The sequence below is a fragment of the Ictidomys tridecemlineatus genome, chromosome 1 (genome assembly GCF_052094955.1).
Source record: "Ictidomys tridecemlineatus isolate mIctTri1 chromosome 1, mIctTri1.hap1, whole genome shotgun sequence".
NCBI lineage: Eukaryota > Metazoa > Chordata > Mammalia > Rodentia > Sciuridae > Ictidomys > Ictidomys tridecemlineatus.
The window spans coordinates 137,851,077-137,873,404 of NC_135477.1; the positions used below are offsets into that span (position 1 = coordinate 137,851,077).

At 36.8% G+C, this 22,328-nt stretch overlaps 1 protein-coding gene across 2 annotated transcripts in view; it reads right to left on the reverse strand.

Annotated features, from left to right (window-relative positions):
* Window positions 1–22,000, reverse strand: part of Snx2 (sorting nexin 2) — a 71,579-nt gene extending 49,579 nt beyond the window's left edge. The window contains exon 1 of one of the 2 annotated variants that reach the window (XM_005330875.4): window positions 21,810–22,000. In XM_005330875.4, the coding sequence (XP_005330932.1) occupies window positions 21,810–21,917 (108 nt within the window). In that variant the 5' untranslated portion in view covers window positions 21,918–22,000. The remainder of the gene's footprint in view (window positions 1–21,809) is intronic. The other variant, XM_078048389.1, reaches the window with a different exon arrangement.
* Between the last annotated feature and the right edge of the window lie 328 nt (window positions 22,001–22,328).

Here is a 22,328-nt window from a genome sequence, read left to right on the forward strand (position 1 = left end):
CAAAATCTCTGGGATACTGTGAGAACAATTCTAAGGAATCGCTCTAAGGAAAATTTATAGCACTGAGTGCCTACATTAACAAACAGATTCCCCCCAAATGAACTTATGATTTACCTCAAGACCTTAGAAAGGAAGAACAAACTAATTCTACAAACCATATGAGGGGCTGGAGTTGTGGTTCAGTGGTAGAATGCTTGCCTAGCATGTGTGAGGCACTCGATTCGATCCTCAGCACCACACAAAATCAAGTAAATAAAATAAAGTTATTATGCCCAAGGTAAAAAAAAAAAATTAAAACCCACACAGGATAAGAAATTATAAAGAGCAGAGTCAAATTTTAAAAATTGAGAATTTGGAAAAATTCATAGGATCCCTGAAACAGACTTGGGTCCTTGAAAAAGTAAGATTCACATACTCTTAGCCAAACTAATGAGAGAGAGAGAGAGAGAGAGAGAGAGAGAGCGCCAATTAACAAAATTAGAGATGAAAAAGGAGCTATCACCACAGCCACTTCTGAAATTCAGAGATCATTACAAAGTATTTTGAAAATTTACACTCTAATATGGAAAATCTAGTAGACACATATGACTTGAGCAAACTGAACCAGGAAGATATACAAACCCAGACAGATCAATATCAAGTAAAGAAATTGAAATATAAATTAAAAGTCTTCCAAAAAAGCAAAGGCCAGAACCTCATAGATTCCCAGCCAAGTTCTACCAGACCTGTACAAAAGAACTAACACCAGTCTGTCAAATTATCCCACTGTGGTGACTGGAGGCAGGTTGGGTGTGGCTGGGAAAAGTGGTTAATTGAGGAATGTGGCTATGGGGTATGTCTTGGATCTGGAGAGTGCAGTCTCTCTCTCTCTGCTTTCTGATTATGATATGAGCTGCATCCCTCTGCTACATTCTTCCGCCATGATATCCTGCCTTGCTTCAAGCCCCCAGGATTGGAGCTGGCCTTCTATGGACTAAGACCTCTGAAACCATGAGCCCTCCAATAAACTCTTCTTCCTCTGCAATTGTGCTAGTTGGGTCTTTTAGTCACAGCAGCTAAAAAGCTGACTAAAACAGAAATTGGTACAGAGAAGTGAAGTTGTTGCTATGACTAAACTAACCATGTGGTTCAGGCAATTTTGGAGCTTTTTGTAATTGATGGGAGGAGGAATTTTGAGATGTGGAGAAGTGCAATCTCCTTAGATTGTTGTAAGCGGAGATTAATGGCCAATTCTGGTGTGGGCTCAGAAAAAGAGGACGCTATTGCAAGTTGGAGTAGAGCCCATTCGTCTTATGTTCTGACTGAGAAGTTGTCTGCATTTTGCCATGTCGGGAAACTTTGTGTGAGGCTGATTTTAAAAGTGATAGACTTCTTAAACTGGCAGAAGAAATTTCTAGCCAGCAAAGTATTCAGGCAATGGCATGAACATTGCTGGTAGCTTTTAGCCAAATTCATTGTGATATTCAGGAGCAGAAAGCAGAGCAGAAGGATTTGAAAAACTAGCACTTAAAAGGTAGGAGTAAGGAGCTGGGGCTGTGGCTCAGTGGTAGAGTGCTTGCCTAGCACAGGTGAGGCACTGGGTTCGATCCTCAGCACCACATAAAAATAATAAAGAGATATTGTGTTCATCCACAACTAAAAAAAAATATATTAAAAAAATAAGGTAGGAGTAAAACGGGCTAAAAAGGTGTAGTTGTTAAAGACCTACTGCCACTAAAGAAATGCTAAAGACTTTGCCCAGAGACAATAAGAAACATGGAGTGAAGGTATCTCAGGAGCTGGCAAGACCAGACCCATCTAAAGCTCAAGGGAGTAAAAGTGACAATTTTTTTAAGAGACCAGTGGGTTCTTTTTCTTGCACAAGTAGGCCCCAAAAGTTTTTACAATGTGCTCAGACACCCAGATGCTCAGAGGCTGCTGCAACAAAGATCCCTGGATGGTTGGCTACTACTTGAGATGGCAGCAGACCTTGGTGTGACACGTGGTGCTGTTTCTGCAGGAATGCAGGATGCTGGAGTTAGGGGTTCATGGAGGATTCCATCAAGATTTCAAAGGGAGGCAAGGCAAAGCACAGCAGGGTCCCTGCGTGCACCCCCTGAGAAGTCACTGCTGCCCCATCAGTGAACACAGCTGCTTCCATCTTGGGACACCTTTGCTGCCACCATAGAGAGACACAAGCCAGGGGCTGGAAGACCACCCTAAGGTACCTGCAGCTTTGGTTACACCTGAAGTATTCCTGCTAGTTGTGCTAATAGCTACCATCTTGCTGCAGAAGCTGGAGAGAATTGGCTCTCCCTAGATCTGTGAGTCTTAAAGTGCACAGGGACAGACAGGACTAGCTCCTGCGGGTAGGGAGGCTGGAAGAGGGTGTGAGGGCATCTTGCGCTTGGCCAACTAGTCTGGCCCCCACTGGGTTCCCAGGACCCACTTAGGCTGGCACTCACTGGGACACAACACTGGCCTGGTCCCTGACTCCAGCCTGGTCCCCAACTCTCTCCCTAGTCCAGAATGATCCCCCAATCCCACCAGTTTGGAAACCAAAAGAGCCCTTCAGCTCTCCAATCCTCAGTCTCCCAATCCCTCCCTAGATACCAACCCAGCCCAGCGCTTGCAGTTATGTGCTGAGCCCCCAGCTCTGGAAATCTGGTCCTGATCCACTTGATACACAATAGATCTCCACAACAGGCATACAGGTCCCAGAAATTGATTTCCACGCATTTATGAACCCTACTACTATGTATAACTATAAAACTCTAATTAAAAAAATTAAAATGGCTGGGGATGTAGCTCAATGATTAAGTGTCCCCTGTGTTTGAACCCCAGCACTCCCCCACAAAAGTATTAAATATTACTAAAATTTAATATTTGTGATTTGATATTTTTAAGTATTTAAGGAAATCCATTCAATTAAGCACTGTCAAATCCCAAATTCTAATAGGAAATAATGATGACTAGAAAAAAAAGTCTACCTTAAATAAATTAAAGTACTATTTTAGCCACTATAGTATTATTTGTTATATTATTTCAACTAACCTTTTCTCATCACAACTAAAACAAAAAAAGGAGTTAATATTTGTTTACCATTATTCAAGTTAGCCAAATAACCTTTTTTGACAATTTCTTTGAGATTACAAAATATGAACAATGAAACCCTAATTATGTTGTACATACACACATGCATGTGCGCATGCACACCTGTTAATATTTGGTGTGTAGATGTCTTTACTTTCAAGAGACTTTAATATTTAATAGTTCAGTGAGAAAACACATGTATATAAGGTTTAGAATAGAACTGTTCAAATAAGCCCCATATAACTTACTTTTGAATGCCAGGGAAGAGGTCCTAAGTCACCCTGAATAAATCAGAGTTTAACTTCTGAAAAGAGATGGAGTTTTCTAGGTTGACAAATTGTGGGGTAGCAAGATGAAAAATGAGGGCTATCTGGTCTTTGTGACAGCTACTCCTCTCCCCTAGCCATAAACAAATGTAAGCAAATGGATGTGACTGTGTTCCAATAAGATTTTATTTCAAAAATGAGTATCCAAATAGATTTAGCCTCTAGGCTATAGTTTGACAATCCCCTGCTTTATAGCACCATTTTCCCCTCATCACCCAATCTGTGAACTTACACATTATCTCAGAATCCTATATCTCCCTTATGACTTACATCTTCCATTATCTAGCGAATCACCCATTCCCATTTTTTTTACCCCCACTGTCTCTCAGAAATGATAGTAGGTCACTTCTTCCATGTTGCAATGGTCCTGTGCTTGCCCTTGCCCTATAGCCCTCTCTACTCAGTCTAAGAGAAAGCAGTTGCCAGATGTTTAGTAGGTATCTACAGAGACCCCTGTGGCAAGGATCTGATGGTTCCTCTCACAGCCATGTAAATAAGCTTAGAATTTGATCCTCCTCAGGCTTCAGATGGCTGCAACCTTGACTGAAATCTACCTCAAACCAGAATACTTCAGTAAACTGCTCCTGGATTCCTAACCCCTTAGATGAGGAATCTAAAATAAGTTGTTAAGTCACAGAAAGTTGTTACAGTGCAATACGTAACTAATATATGTGGTAAGCCCACTGTAGCCCCATTACCTCTGCTTATAACTAAAATCTAGGGGCAAAAAACAAAAACTACAGGAGAAATCTAAGAAGTAAACATATTCAGACACTATGAAAGAAAGTGAGTGTACTTTTATCTTTTCTCTAATAGTTTTGTCCTGAAAATAGCCTACTCACAGATCTGTGCAATGGTAAAATTCTAATAGAATCTCACCTTTATGGCTAGACATGAAGAATATGTACGCATAAACAAATCTCTGGATTTTTTTTTTCTTTTCTCTTGAGGATTTGCCAAAAGCAGGCCCCATGCATGGAGCTGCACTAGAGGAGCAATAGCACAGGTAGATACAACTCCAAAGAAATCTCATCTTTCTCACCAAAGAACTGAGAAAAATGAACTGTATATATAACCTGAACAATGTGGGAGAAGAACCCAGAGAAAAACTGGAGAAGGGGTTCCTATGATTCTGTGAATGAGTGTGCAGAAGTCTCAGGATCAACCCTGATGAGGTACATATAAAGAAAGAAATACAAATAGCACAGCACTTTCCAAAGACTTTTGAGAATCAAACTGATATTTAGAACATTGTCAAAGTCCCAGATAAAGCTGTAAGTAGTACATGCGTGGGACAGACACAAAGAAACAAAATCTTTGAAAATTGAACTGAAATGAGAACCAATGCCCCCAGAAGGCAAAACAGAACTTTAACCTAAAGAAGCTCATTGTCTGACAAAATAACAAACAAACAAATATCTCCAACATTCTCCAGAAAACTGTAACAGGATGCGGAATCTAGCTATTGATATGGTTTAGATATGAGGTATTGCCCTAAAAGCTCCTGTGTTAATGCAGGAATATTCAGAGGTGAAATAATTAGACTATGAGGTATGAGCTAATCAGTCCATTGTAGATTGAACAGACTGAGTGGTAACTGTAGGCTGGTAGGTATAACTGGAGGAGGTGGGTCACTGGGGACCTGCCTTGGAAAACCTCATCTTCCCTGGGATCCCTTCTCCTTCCCATCTCTCTGCTTCCTGACCTTGCCATGAGGTAAGCATCGTTCCTGTGCCACAGTCCTCTGTCATGGTGTTCTGCCTCACCTTTGTCCCAGAGAAATGGAGTTGGCCTATCACAGACTATATTTCTGAAACCGTGAACCAAAACAAACTTTCCTTTCTCTAAGTTGTCCTTGTCAGGTATTTTGGTCACAGTGAAGCAAAGCTAACACAATATGACACTTGGAACATCTATGACACAGTCCACAATCATTTGTCATAAAAAAGAACCCAGAAAATGTGACCAAATCTTAAGGGAAAAGACAATCAACAGATGCTAAACCCAAAATAACAACAAACATTTAACATGTCAGTTTAAAACAATCAAAAAATAATTACTATGCCCTATGAGGTAAAGATAAATACATTTGAAATGAAATGACAACACTCTCTAAAGGAATATAGAAGCTACAAAAAATAACCAAAATAAAAATTTTAGACTGAAAAAACTTATCTGAAAAAAAAAAATCACAGGATGGACAATAACAGAATGAACACAACAAAGGAAAGATGTCAGTGACTTTAAATTCATAGAAAATATTCAATCTGAGTAACAAAGACAACTTCTGAGAAAAGAAATTGAAAAAGAATGAACAAGGCACCTTAGGGATTTGTGGAGTAATATAAAGAATCTAAAATTCATGCCACTTCAGTCCTAGATGGAAGGATGAGAAGACTGCTACAGGGGTTGGGGTTGTAACTTAGTGGTATAGTGCTTGCCTAGTGCATGTAAGGCACTGGGTTTGATTCTCAGCACCACATAAGAATAAATAAAATAAAGGTATAAAAAAAACAGCAGAGGAGGTAGAGAGGGATGTTGGGAGGGGAGGGGAGGGGAGGGGGGATAGTAGGGGATAGGAAAGGTAGCAGAATACAACAGTCACTAATATGCCATTATGTAAAAATGTGAGTATGTAACAGAAGTGAGTCTGTATTATGTATTTGGGGAGTTCAAAACCCAATTGAGTCGAATGTATGAAAGATGATATGTCTTGAGCTCTGTAATGTTTTGAACAACCAATAAAAAAAAAAAAAGAATTGGATAGACAACTATAATAAAATAAGGCATATTATACAAAAAAAAATTTTTTTAAAAGACTGTTGTAGAAGTATTTAAACAGTGGCTAAAACATCTTGAATTTGGAAAAGACAAATTTATAGATAATAAGTTCAGCGAGCCTTAATGAGGATAAAATCAAATAATATGACGCCTACACATATCATCAAACTGCTACAAATGACAGACATAGGTTAAAAAATTGAAAGGATCTAGAGTAAAAGACACATTTTTACATGGGAACACCAATTTGAATTTCTGTGGATTTCTCTTCAGAAATCATGAAAGCTGGAAAATAGTGGAAGAATACTTTTAAAGTGCTTAAAGAATGCTATTGATCCAGAAACCTTTAAACTGTGAAAATACTCTTTAGGAATAAAAGTGAAAGTTTTCAGATGAAGTAGAAATAAGAGAAATCATCTCCAACTGATCATCTCTAAGAGAAATGCTAAAGGAAATTCTTTTTTTAAAAAAAATTCTTATTTATACATGGACACAATATCTTTGTTTTTATTTTTATGTGGTGCTGGGGAACAAACCCAGTGCCTCACATATGCGAGGCAAGCACTCTGCCAACCCTGGCCCCAAAGGAAATTCTTTATGCTGAAGAGGAATAAAATAAGCAAACTATCAACGGCAAAAATCTTAATAATTGAGTGAACATTTTCTTCTTTAGTTCTTTAAAATAGATATAAAGATTTTAATATAGTATACAATGCAACTATAATACATTAAGATTATAAACTATAATGAATTCATATAATGATGGATGTTTATATTATGCTAATATATGGGATACTCATAGTTTTATGACATAAGTATTATAAAAACAAAAATTTAACTTATTTATATAACACCAAAAAGCAACCCTTTTGTCTCATAGTGTAGAACCTAAGAGTGAAGTGTGGGATAGGAATGGTGTGGGTTGTGGGCAACTGTAGTAAAGGCTATGGAAAGGCTATGAGGCCTACTTCATCCTTTAGTGTCTGTCCATTGTTAACAGTGCAGAAGGCTGTTTTCTACTGCTCAGGTCGCAGCCATGGTCAGTGACTCAGTAAAAGCTTTGAAGACTTACTTATTTCTGTCTCTGCTTCTCCATGCCTTTTCTAGGTTCCTAGTGAGTACAAGAAGAGCTATTCTCCAGTAGATGGATAAAACTGTGGGAGGAAAAAGCAATGGTGAAAGGGAACACTGATGGCTTCTTTGTTTGGAGCTGAGGTTCTGTTCCATCAAAACTACAGTTGTCCAAGATACATAAATGAATAGTCAGCAGTATTCTTAGTGAATGTGTATATTTTCTTCCCTCAGAGCATCACCTCGTAGTGTGCAGAGAAGTTTTAATACAAAATTTTAAAGTTTTTGCTAATATCTCTTAAACTAAAAAGTGATGCTGTGGATTCCAATCAAGACCAAAGAAACTCATTATAGTCTTTCTCTCCCTTACAGATTAACACTAAGAACTCTGAATAGAATACAAAAACCAATAATATAAAAATAAATAATAGCAGTCAGACTCAGGAATGAGCCAAAAACGTGAAAAATTATTCTTAAAAATTATTCTTGATTTCTGTTTTAGATTTTCCTGAGGATACTGCCAATTGGAAAACTTTATACAGACGTAAGCAGTAATGACTCCAAGAAAAACTTTGTATTTCTGGCCATAACATGAGGGCCCCTATAACCTATAGAATATGAATGAAAACCTCTTTTATTTCTTCACCCCCATTTTCTTTCCTGGCACTGACCTAAGGCAGATATAGTGTCTTAGCCTCATGACGTTAGCAGTGACAATAATGCTAACATAGAAAACCCTAAGAGAAAATCTAATTCTTAGGAAAAAAACCCAATACTGAGAAGTGGCAGAAATCCTCATTGGTATTCTTTTTCCTTTCTTTGATCTGCTTTCCTGCAAGGCTGACCCAAGCTCAACAGGTATGTGACAGTGCAGGTAGCTAACACTCTGACAGAAGTTTTGTTTCTGGCCTAAGAACTAAGGAGAGAGATCTCTAAGAAGTAAAGAGTGAGGTGGCAGCGGGTGGAAGGGATATCCTGGAGAAGATCCCCCTAATTCTATGAATGAACCTACATAAATCATGGTTTTATCTCCAAGCTGCATATTTGTAGAATAGTAGAATAGACTCAAAGCAGTCTGCCAAAATTTCCAGGGTGTCTCAAGTTTCTGTACATATTGCAAACAAAGGAATTTGCTCTCTTGTTTTGGACTATGTTTTCTTGAAAGATTGTATAGTAACAACCTTTGGAAGAGAGAGGTAAGAGTCTCTTCAAAGCAAAGACCAGGTTTGTTTACTGGGTAGTATTAATAAAGATGATGTATTCACCAGCACTAAGAACAGGCAGGATTATGACCTATTACAAATAATTTGGCATAAGGGTTCCTCAGCTTGTGGCTAACCAAAGGTACAGAATCCACCTGGGCTAATCTTCCTCATCTTATTGAAATATGAGGGGCAGGGAAACTGTCACAAACATATACTTATGTTTCTTGCTTTGCTTTAAGTAATAAAATCCTGTATCATGTTTTCTCCCAGCAACCATAAAACAGATTAAATAGTCAGCTTACAAGGAGGGTAAAATTCTTAGACTTTTTACAGGTGTTGAGATAAAAAAGTCAGTGAACACAGAATATTCAATCTAAATTGAAAAAAAAAAAGAACAAAATAGCAGAACCTTTGAAATATTAAAAATTTATATCATCCAAGTCCTAGAAAGAGAGACAAAGAAAAGCTGTGTAGAAAAAATATTTCAAGAAATGATGGGCAAAATTTTCCCAAATTTGATGAAAGACATAAATTTACAGATTAAAGAACAAGCAAACTCCGAACAGGACAAATGAGGGAAAAAATTACAAGTTACATCATAAAAAGTTATATCATAAAAAGTGGCTGACAAGATAAAAAAGTTAAACTTGAGGTAATTAAAATCACAAAAACTACATTTAGAAAAATTATTAGAATGACTACATATTTCACATTAGAAATCATAATGGAGTACTATGCAGCAATAAAAAATGACAAAATCATAGAATTTGCAGGGAAATGGATGGCACTAGAGCAGATTATGCTTAGTGAAGCTAGCCAATCCCTAAAAAACAAATACCAAATGTCTTCTTTGATATAATGAGAGCAACTATGAACAGAGCAAGGAGGAAGAGCAGGAAGAAAAGACTAACATTTAACAGAGTCATGAGATGGGAGGGAAAGGGAGAGAAAAGGGAAATTGCATGGAAATGAAGGGAGACCCTCATTGCTATACAAAATTACATATAAGAGGTTGTGAGGGGAATGGGAAAATAAACAAGGAGAGTAATGAATTACAGTAGATGGGGTAGAGAGAGAAGATGGGAGGGGAGGGGAGGGGGGATAGTAGGGGATAGGAAAGGTAGCAGAATACAACAATTACTAATTGGGCATTATGTAAAATTGTGGATGTATAACTGACGTGATTCTGCAATCTGCATTTGGGGTAAAATTGGGAGTTCATAACCCACTTTAATCTAATGTATGAAATATGATATGTCAAGAGCTTTGTAATGTTGTGAACAACCAATAAAAAAAATAAAAAATTTAAAAAAAAAAGAAATCATAGATCAGTTCAGAAAGCAGTGACATGAAATCTTTAAAGTGCCAAACAAAAAGACTTGTCAACTAAGAATTTTATATCCACTAAAAATGTGAGGAGATCAAGAATGTGGGAAGGCTGGGCAAAAGGAACACAAGTTTGAGCCTAGTCTGTGCAACTCAGGGAGACCTCATCTCAAATAAAAAGAACTGAGGATATTGCCCAGTACAGTATTTGCCCAGCATGTGTTTCAGTACTTAGCCCTGATACAAAAACTAAAAAACCCAAAAGCATTTCAGCCCCAGTACCACAAACAACACAATGAAACTGAAATAAAGATATTTTCAAATGAAAGAATACTGTAGGAATTTGTTGTCACTAGGGCAACTCTAAAATGCTACTTACAAGTTCTTTAGGCTGAAAACATACAATAGAAGAAAGTAACAAATACTTGAACCTTCAGAATTAAATAAATAATCTAAAAAATAGTAACTAACTGGAGAAACAGGATAAACTAGTTATTTTAAATGGGTATGACTAGGCTGGGGTTGTAGCTCAGTGGTAGAGTACTTGTCTAGCACATGTGAGGCACTGGGTTCGATCCTCAGCACCATATAAAAAAAATAAATAAAGATATTATGTCCATCTACAACCTAAATACATAAATAATTATGTCCATCTACAACTTAAAAAAATCGTTTTAAAAAAATGGGTATGACTAATGGAAATAGTAACTTTACCTGATAAGGTTTTCAGTACATGAATATTTAGTACATATGAAAACTATAACATGAAAGGGGGCAATACACTAATAGAACATCAAAAGTTAGGTTTGTCTATTGCAATTCCTAGAGTAGCCACTAAAATATATATTTGTAAAGAGATAATGCAAAAAAATCCAGTAGATAAATTAAAATGCCAATAAACATTAAAGTAATGCAAAAGGAAGGAGAAAAGAAGAAACAGGGAAAACAGAAGAAGAAAAACAGTAAACAAAACGGTATAGATCTAATCCAACCATGGCAGTAATCACATTAAACATAAGTAGCCTAAACACACCAATTAGAAGAGATGGATACAAAATTAACAAATTAACTACACAACAATATGCTGCCCACACACACACCAAAAAAAAACAACAAAAAAAAAAAACCCTAATTTAGGTCACAGGTTAAAAATAAAACAATGCCAAAAATGTCATATAAATAAAAGAAAGGTGGAATGTTTACAAACATCAAAGTGACCTTCAGAATAAGGAATATTACCTAGGAATAAAGAAGGGCATGATAAAAGGATCAATTCAACAAAAGACACAAACAATCCCAAATGCCGGTGGCTAAAAAAGCTTCAAAATACTGCTAAATAATACTGATTTAATTAAAAGAAGAATTAATAAATAGAATTATACTTGGAGACATTACATTTTTCTCAATAACTGATAGAACAATTCAACAGTTAAAAGGGAAAGACAGCAAACACTTGAAAAACCTTTTTAACCAATTTGATCTGATGTGTCTAAACACTCCATCCAACCACAGACTATATAGCATCAGCACAAACAAGAAATTAGTAACAGAAAGTTGTCTGGAAAGTTCTCATATTTTGCAAATTAAACCATACATACTAATTAACACAGGTCAAAAAAGTCACATAGGAAACTATATACCTAAATACTAATACTAGGAAGAGTTTCAAGTAAATGATCCAACCTTCTATTTTAAGAAACTAAAAGCAAAGTAAACATAAAAGGAAAAAAGAAAATAAGAAACAGAAATCAATGGAATTCAAAACAAATAGAAAAAAATTTAAAGAAAAAAGCTAAATAAAAGCTGGAAAGATTCTAAGAAATTGCAAATTTCAAGAAAGACTAAAATAAACACATAAACAAAAAACCCTGAATATGTAAATTACCATTATCAATAATGAAAGGGGAGAGGCATCACCCATGGAATCCACAGACACAATAATACAATGATACAGAGTATTATGAAAAACTTAATGCTCATAAATTGCACAATTGAGAGTAAGTGGCCAAATTCCTTAAAATACACATACTGCCAAAGTTCACCAAGAAAAAATAGTCTATTTAAAACACTAAATTTGTAGTCAAAGGTCTTCTTTTGCACAAAACTACAGCAGATTTCACTAGAGAGTTCTTCCATCATTTAAGGAAGACATAAGACTAATTCTACAGAGCCTCTTCAAGAATATGAAACAAGAAAAAATCCCCAATTCATTTAAGGAAGTCAGCATTTCTGATACAAAACCAGACAGACATTACAAGAAACAGAAAACTACAAACCATTACCTTCCATGAATATAGACACAACAACCTAAACAAAATATTAGCAGAATAATCCAGCCATATATAAAAAGAATAAAAATATTATGTCTGTGGGTTGTCCCAGGAATGCAAGGCTTATTCAACATTTGAAAAATGAATCACTATAATCTTCCTTAAAGGAGAAAATTATATGATAATCACAATAGATTAAAAAAAAAGCTTTTGTCAAAATCAACATCCATTTATGAGATAATGTTGATTTCTCTCAAAAAGGGAATAGAAACAAAAGTATTTTAACCACATGAAGTTCATCTACACAGACACACAGACACTTTACAAATAATATATATATGTATATATATAAATGAAAAAGAATATTTTTCTCCTATAACTACGAAAAGAGAAAGGACACCCTCTAATACCACGTCCTGTCAACATTATATGGTGGTCCCAATCAGTGCAATAAGGCATCCCGAGGAAAAGAGGAACAAAAAGAAATAAAACTCTAGCTACAGACAACATAATTATCTACACAGAAAATCCCAATGACTACATAAAAACCTATTAGATCTAATGAGGTTTTAGCACAGTTACAGCATCCAGGGTCAATATGCAACTAATGAAGAGATGTAAAAATGAAAGAAAAGCAGCAAAACCGAAATCAAACACCGTGAAATACTTAGGTAGGAACTCTCAAAAGATGTGCTGGATCCATTTGCTGAAAACTATAAACACTGATAAAGAAATCAATTAAGGTCTAGAAAATGGAGAGACTGCATTTGTTAACATGTTCATTTTCCCCAAGTTAATCTATGGATTCAATGCATCCCAATTAAAATTTCAGCAGCGTGTTTGATAGAAATCAGTAAATTGATTCTAAAATCACGTGGAAAGACAAAAGAACAAGGATAGCCAAAATAATTTTAATATCAAAATCAGAAGACTCATACCACTTATTATCAAGACTCAGCTATAGTTATGAAGACAGTGTAGACTGGCAAAAGGATAGTTAATAAATCAATGAAACAAGAGTCCAGAACTAGACCAGACATACAAATTGCTATGGTATGTATATGAGTTGTGTCTCCCAAAGGTCCATGTTAAAGGCTGTGTCTCCAGAATGGCATTATTGTTAAGTGTTGTGACTTGTTAGAATGTGGGACTATGTGGGAGGTCCTTATATCACTGGGAATATGGCCTCAAAAGGACTATGGAACACCACCACCACCCACCAGCTGTTTTCTCTGTTCCTAGCTTGAGATGTGACCATTCTGTTTCTAACACGTGCTCTGGTGTGCTGTCCTCACAAAAAGCCCAAGCCATTAAGGCCACTCAATCTTAGACTTTAACCACCAAAATCATATACCAAAATAATCCTCTTTACTTCATAGGCAGATTGTGTCAGTTTGTTTCATTATAATGACAGAAAGCTGACTAATACAATGGTCAATTGATTTTGACAAATATACAAATGCAACTCAATAAAGAAAGGCTAGTGTAGCCCATACCTCATATGAAAGCCAACTCAAAATGAATTCTAGGCCTAAATGTAACACCTACCAACTATAAATCTTGTAAAAGAAAATAAAAGCAACCTTGAGACCTTGGGTTAAAGTTAACAAAGGATTTATATTCTATATGACATTTAAAGTGAATGCTAATTCACAATAAGGTGGGTATTTTGGGCCAAAAAGAGGCGAGTGAAGGGAAGGCAGGAGACATGGGAATAGGAATGATAGTAGAATGAACCAGACATTATTACTCTATGTGTATATATGATTACATGACCTGTGTAACTCTACATCATGTACAACCAGACCAATGAGAAGTTATATTCCATTTTATATGATGTGTCAAAATGTACTTTACTGTCATGTGTAACTAATTCGAACAAATAAATTTAAAAAAATAAAGTTCTATAAATGAAAACAGAAAGGATAATGTTCTTTTATCAAAATAATAAACTTCTGCATTGTGAAAGAAAAGGTTAATAACAAAAGACAAGCAACAGGCTTGGAAAAAATTCCTAGAAAACACATATCTGACAAAGGACTCACATTCAGACTACATGAAGTATTCTAAAAATTTAATATGGAAACTCAAGTTTTAAAATGGATAACAGACGTGAAAGGATGTTTCAAAAAAGACAGAAGTCAGTTGGTGAAGATAAACTCAGAATCACTAATCATTAGGGAGGGTATATTAAAATCACAAGGTAGGGTTGAGGGTGTAACTCAATGGTATAGGGCTTGCCTAGTATGTGCAAGGCCCTGGGTTTGATCCCCACCACTACCAAAAAACACCAATAATAATACTACACAACTGATGGGAAGCTAAAAGTCAGCTGTGTGCAGGTAAATGTTTAACAATCAGAGCTATGGTAAAGATTTTTGGCTTTTGCAGTGTCAAGCTGGTTATCTCTCACTAAATGTAGAACTGGGAAGACTTACACTTTTCACCAAACAGATGAAAAAAACACACAGGTAACCTTGATAGCAGATAATAACCACTGACCTATACTACTAGTGTAAGTTTTTATCAATTTAATTTTTAATAATGGCTAAGTTTCCTAAACTATTTCCTTAAAATTTAACAATCAATTCTTGCTAGCCAGGACAAACCTGATCAAGCTTACCACTGCCTAAAATAAAAATTAACAAGAAGTCCTGAAAAGAATGTGGAACAACTAACATTCTCATTCATGGACAATGGCAATAGAAAATGATACAGCCACTGGGGAAAATAGTTTCGCATTTTTTTTTATAAAGTTGTTTGTGTTTATCACACAACCCAGCAATCCTTCTTCAAAGCATTTACACAAAAGAGATAAAATGTCAACCAGAGAAATGAGAAGTTTTGTTCTATTTGTGTACTATATGTCATAATAAATTCTACTGAAATATAAATTTTTTTAAAAAAGAGATAAAACATGTGCTCATTTAAAAGCCTGTAAGAAAAGTTTATACTGGTTTTATTCATAATTGTCAAGAAATGGAAACAATCCAAAATGTCCTTCAGAGGATGAACAGATAAACAGTGGTACATATATACACCAAGAATACCAAATTCAGCAATAAAAAGAAATGAACTACAGATAAATACTATACTATACTATAAATGCTATACTATAAATAAACACTATAGATATATTTATACTATAAATACTATACTATAAATACTATAGATACAAATACATGTGATAAATACAAACAACATGAAATACCATTGATGACTCTTAAGTGCTTTATGCTAAATAAAGAAATTAGACTCAAAAAACTTCATATTGTATAATTTCATTTTCATGACATACTGAAAAAGACAAAACTATAGGCTGAAAACAGATCAGTAGTTGCCAAATGCTGGGGAATGGGAGGAGTTCATTACAAAGAGCAATGTGACAGAATTTACTGGGGTGATTGAACTGTTCTATATCTTGATTAAAGTGACAGTAAACTTTATAAAATTGGAATCAACTTCACATCAACTAAAAACTATCATCAGAGGAATAAAACAGAACTGTTGAATTGTGTATGAACTGTTCAACTCTTCAGAGTAAAGTGAGCATCTGCAAAACTAACATTGAAGACAAGTCTTATTTTTTTCAGGAAAAAAAATCTTCAAAAATATTTGAGCATTCCTGTTTCAGGTAACTTCACAGAATTACTTTTTTTTTTTTTAAACTGGCTCTAAAAGGGAAAGTAGTAAACTAGAGTTATGCTTCTTCATAAATTCCTTTCTAGTAATTTTTCATGCTTATTGCCTCTAACCATGTTACTGTTTTTCCCCTCTAAATCATAGATAATTTATAATGATTTTTTGGAAATCTGGTACTTTTAAAGGTGGAGCTTTATCATTGAACAAATTTATGACAGACTCTCAAATCTACATCTCTAGCCCATCTAGTATTTCTAGATACCTGTTATCATTTTTATTTACTGTAGTGCTGGGGATTGAACCCAGAGCCTTGTACATGCTAGGCAAGCATGCTTAACACTGAGCTACACCACCAGCCTGATAATTATCTTTATTGGTCTAACATATCCAAACAAATAAATTTATAATTATTTGCTCTAAAAATGATCTAAAAGGAGGGAGCCATACAAATGTTACCTTTTAATCTGTTACTGCATCAAATCCCTTGTTTTATTATTTGTACTTTGCTCTATAAAAAAGCTTCCAATTTATCAACCCAACAATGGTACCTCCCATTCAAATTTATCCCTCAGGTGGTCATATTAATCTTCCTAGGTAAAATGTTACAACCATGCAAATCTTCCATTCCTTTCACTTGCCTACCTAACAAATGTGAGAACTCTTCACAATCTTACTACATAGTAAGCCTATAACACATACTACATTCAGTTACTCAAAATTATTTATGGTTCTTTAGAAGTGAACACAGAGAATCTGAACCTCAGAGAGACCCTTGCCAATTCCCCACTTCAAAATTTCATTCCACTCTTCAAGATCTCTCTTAAATACTACCTCCTCAATTAGCTTTTCCTAGTCAAAAGATACATTCATTGTTCATTCACTATGTGTTAAAGAATGTGATAGGAATTAGTTTCTCATTTCACTGGCATTTTATGTTTTCATATAATCTCTCTGTATCAAAATTTTCTGTATATCTTTTCCTTCTCTACTGGAGATTTTCCATCTTCAAAGACTTATAGTGTTTTGCTGATCTTTGTACTCTTATTATAAAATAAAAATTATAGTAGAGATTGTAATCCCAGAGGCTTGGGAGGCTGAGGTGGGAGAATCAAAAGTTCAAAGCCAGCCTCAGCAACTTGGTAAGGTCCTAAGCAACTTAGTTGAGATCCTATCTCAAAATAAAAAATTAAAAAAGGGCAGGGGATGTGGCTCAGTGGTTAAGCGTCCCTGGATTCAATCCCTGGTACAAAACAAAATACTACAGCAGAGAATAAATAAGTGTTTACTGTAGCCAACCAAATATGTTATCTTCTGGGCACTTTTTTAAAAAATATTTATTTTCTAGTTTTAAGTGGACACAATATCTTTATTTTACATTTATATGGTGCTGAGGATCGAACTCAGTGCCTCAAGCATGCTAGGCAAGCACTCTACCACTGAGCCACAACCCCAGCCCTCTTCTGGGCACTATAGCCTGGGGTTACATGTTAGGACAGGAATTCTGTAAGGCCTGTGAATACCTCATCTGAAAATTCTAGTTAAAATTCTCTATAAACATTTTGATGTGATAACATTAGGAAAATACTGTGGTATTCATCTTAAATTTAGCTGACTCACATTTGAGGTTAGTTAAGAACCAAGTGTAAACACCTATTTGGTCAACTGACTTGTTGACAAGTGTCCCAAGATCATCAATCAATGGGAGAAACATGATGTTTTTAACATCATATGTTTTAACATCTTTTTAACATATGATGCAGGAACAACTGTATTGTCATATGCAAAATAATAAAGTTGGACTCTTACCTAATGCCATCTACAAAAATTAACTCAAAATGGATCAGGCCTGTTATAGTTTGGATCTGAAGTATTCCCCCAAAACTTATACTTGGCTCCCAACACAACAACTTTCAGAGGAGAGGCTTTGGGGAAGTGACCAAATCATGAGGGTTCTGATCTCATCAGTGGATTAATTCATTAATAATTGGATGAACTATTGGGAAGTGGCAAAGTACAGGGCTAGTGGGACCTAGTTGGAGGAATAAGGTCACTATGAGCAACCCTGGAAGAGTATTTCTTGCACTAAACCCTTTTTTCCTCCAGTGATCAATATCCCCTGCCCCCTTCCTGGCTACCAGGAACTGAACAGCTTTCCCACCATGTCCTTCTGACAAGATGCTCTATCTCACTTCAGGCCCAAAGGAACGGAGCCAGCCAATCACGGACTGATATTTCTGAAGCCCTAAGTCAAAATAAATCTCTCCTCCTATAAGTTGTTTTTTTCAGGTATTTGTCAAAGTGATGAAAAAGCTAACAGACCTCAATATAAGAGCTAAAACTATAAAACTCTTAGAGGAAAAGGCAGGTGTAAATCTTCATGACCTTGGATTTGGGACAGAGGATTCTTGTTAAGACACTGAAAGCATAAACACTAAAAGAAAAAATAGATGAATTTGACTTCATTAAATGTAAAAGATTTGTTTTAGAGGACCCCATTAATATCATGAAAAAAGCTGGGTGCCGTGGTGGGCACCTGTAATTAAAACACTCAGGGATGCTGAGGCAAGAGGATCAGTAGAGCCCAGGAGCTGAAGACCAGCCAAGGCAACATAGCAAGATGCCATCTTAAAAGGAGGAAAAAAACTAGGGATTGAGAGGGTATGTATCTCAGTGGAAGAGGACTTGCTTAGCATGTATGAGGCCCTGGGTTCAATTTCCCAACACCAAAATGCAAAAATAAACCAAACAAATTTTTTTTAAAAAACCTGAATGATGGATGGATATATACTACAGTACTACAGATCTTGAAACCATCATGCTAAGTGGAAAAAAGTCACAGGAAAACAAAACAATATAATCCCATTCCTACAAAATCCAGAACTGGATAATATAAAGAGACACAAATTATTGGCTATTTAGATTCAAAACAGGTGGGTTAGGGAAAGGGAAGAGAGATGACATCTAAACATCTTAAAGGGTACAGGATTCTTTTTGAAGTGATAAAAATACTTTTCAGGTATCAAAAAAAATAAAATAAAATTTTGCCAAATTCTTTCTCTTCTCAATCCTTTCCCTGCCCCAAACCTAGCCTCTCGCCATTTTCTTGTCTTATAGTCACAATGGAAACATAAAGCAGACATTTGAAACATCTTTTATTTACTTAATACAGTTTTATGTGACTTTCTAATTTTGAAAGAAAATTAGTTTTTTCCTTCTTAAAGGAATGAGTTTAAAATTGGGTTAAAAATATATACATAGGCATATAGATAAACTAATGTGTAGGCATTATAAACTGAACAATTATGGCATTGAAGCTGTGTATGATTTTCAACTGATCCCCCACTCCAGATCAAATATTCTCAAATGAAAAAGTTGTCTATCTGAATGACATAATTTTAAAAACTCTGATTTTCTTTTCCTTTTTAAATTAAAAGACATGGGCTGGGATTGTGGCTCAGCTGTAGGACGCTCCCCTAGCACAGGCGGGACCCAGGTTCAATCCTCAGCACATCAAAATAGAGGCATTGTGTTGCATCCATCTACATCTAAAAAAATAAAATAAAATAAAGTATTTTTTAAAAAATAAAATAAATTAAAAGACATTTGTTTTTAAGTATTACTTTTAATTTATAGCTTAGGCAATATACATTTTTTTAGGTAATAAGTATCAAAAGCAGATGATCTCCCTTGATATTACTTAGGGCCTTGCAATTTAGTGTTCTCTATGGCTCAGAAGCACCACAAGGACAGCTTGATAAAAATGTAGAATAATGGGCCCTATTGCAGCTTTACAGAATCACACTTCAACAATATCCCAAGGTAACTTTCGGTAAAAAGTCTGAAAAGCTCTGATCTAGAACACTTATTAAGCATGGATATTCAAGTGAGGTGCAGGCAACTGCATTTTTAACATAAATACTGTAGCTTTTCCAATACAAAAAAGTTTGAGAAGCACTATTTAATAGAACAGTGAAGTACTGAAAGAGGGTTCCTTTAAAACAGTTTGGTAAACTAAGAAACACTGTTATATATCCTTCCCCCAATTTTTTTTTTTTTTTTTGTACTAGGGATTGAACCCAGGGGGGCTTAAGCACGAAATCACATCCCTTGCCCTTTTTATTTTATATTTTGAGACAGGGTCTCACTAAGTTGCTGAGGCTGGCTTCAAAGTTGAAATCCTCTCACTTCAGCCTCCCAAGCCTCTGGGATTATAGGTGTGCACCACCACACCCAGCTCCCCAAACATTTTGAGAGAAAAAAAATATCTGAATTTACAAATCTCACAGCCATACTACTTTCTAAAAATTAATAACCTGAACGAATTTGTGAAATATGGAGTTTAAGATGAATAACTAACGTCAACTTTATGTACAATTTTCATGTGCATTAACCAAGATAAATTTAAGGTATTCCTAATCAAACTTTGTAGACTTTCATTGAAAAATGATCAAACATACTTTTTAAAAATTCCCATCCACAGGCTGGGGTTGTGGCTCAGTAGTAGAATGCTCACCTAGCACATTCGAGGCCCTGGTTCAATCCTCAGTACCACATGAAAATAAATAAATAAAATAAAGGTATGTGTCCAACTATAACTAAAAAATAAATATTAAAAAAAAAGAAATTCCAATCCACGTGGCAAATATGATTCCTTTTACTTCACTCCAAGTTCCAAACAGGTCAACCAAGTTTGTTTGGATCCTTGATGTAAAACCTTTCTATTCTCCAATACAGAATACAGGTCTTTGAACATGCCAATGTAGCTGTATAACATGCATAAAGAGCAAAAAAAAAGATACTAAGCCTCCCAAATATATGCAGCAAAAAAAAAAAAAAAATTCACTAATTCTTAGGGGATGCTAATTTGACAATCCAGTAAAAATCTAATAAATACAAATATTCAAGGTTTTGTGAGGAACACAAAGATGATCAAGGTACTATCCCTAATCCCAGGGAACCTAAAATCTGGGGGGGGGGGGGCAGGGTTTAGCTGGAACTATGCACCAATTAGCAGAATGTGGTCAGTGCTGAAAATAGTTCCCGGAAGTTCCCAGTTTCAGGTAGCTAAAAATTCTGAAAGTAGATATTCTACAGTAATTTCCAACTTATTTGTTGTAGAGGTGAACAGATCAAGAAAGTACTTTATAAGTAAGGATAGTTTGTGGTAAACAACCTTCCAGGAAATTTGCTTACATTTTAATAAACACAATTAAAATTAGGATTTTAGGTGTGTATGTTTTTAGTAAATGTAAAGTAATTAAAACATGAACTAGACATAGGCGGTCCAATACACATAAGTTCATAGAGGGTGTTTCCTTTGACAAAAACAGGAACACTCCGCTTCAGAGATCGCTGATCATGCGAGAAAAGAGGAAAAAGGAGTGGAGAACTGTTTCTATTTTTCCCCTGTTAGCTTAAAAGGAAAAAAAAAGCCGTTTCCTGAACTACTCCCTCCTTTCAACTTTAAAATTTTCTAACACTATGGTCTCTAAAGGGTCTTGGAACTAAAGAAAAACAAAAATGGGCAAATGCATTTACCTACTCAATAGCCCAAACAGAAGCTTTTACCTCGAGGGGAACCAGCAGTCCACTAAGGAACACGACCTAAGAAAGTGCACCCAAATGCTCCTGGCTGACCCTCGGCCACTCTGAGCTCACTTCATTGCTCTTCCCTTGCAGGGCACACCCTCCCGTGGGAACAGAAAAGCCAAGCACTTCTTCAAAGGGGCTAGGAAAGCCCCAGGGGAGTGCCGAGCGGCGTGCTGGCACCCGGGACAAGACCATCTCTGGCCTGGAAGAAGAGGTGCAACTGACACCAAGAAGGGCCGGTAGAATGGGGAAAGGGCGCTGCGATGCACGGTCCGGACGCTGCCGGCCCCTTAGAGAATTAGGTCGGTCCCCAAGGCCCGCAGGCTGCTCTCCTGAGGAGGCCTTACCGTCCAGGCCATTACCCAACCTACTGACAGGTACCTGAGGTGGGGTCCGTCACAGGTGTCACCCACCTGGTCTTGCTAGCCCTGGGGGTGGGAAGGGACAAGCAGGGGTAGGGTAACGGCATCTAAAAGGAGAGACGCGGGGAGCAGCGCAGCGCGGAACCCACGGAGATGCAGTCTGACCTCTAGCGTGGAGACAGTGCTGGTGAACAAGTCTTCTCCGTCCTCCAGTTCCTCAAAGTCGGTGGGTTTCCCGTCCCCCAGCGGAGGAGGCTCCCTCTCGGCCGCCATCTTCGCTCGCTCGGACGACTGCGCGAGCTGGGCCTCGCGGACCTGTCACGTGAGCACGCACAGCCAGGCTGGCGCGCCGACCCGCCGGCTCCCCGCCTCCCCGGCCCGCCTCCCACGGCCCCGCCCAGCGCGAGGCCCCGCCCCCGGCCTCGTGACGGTGACCTCCCCGAGCGCTCGGCGCTCAGCTCCGCCCCTTCGTGGCTTCAGCCCCCGCCTCCGTGTCTGGGTCATTGCCTGCTTCTCGCCGTTTACTTGGTGACTTGTGGAAGAATTTTGGACTCTTATTACCGCAGCACCTTCTTAGAAGGGCTAGGCCAAATGATTTCTGGGAACCATTTTTGTGGCTTTCCTTTAGGAAGTAGAAAAGGTCGAGGAACCACTCTTTAGGCTTGGAGTTTGTACAGACACAGG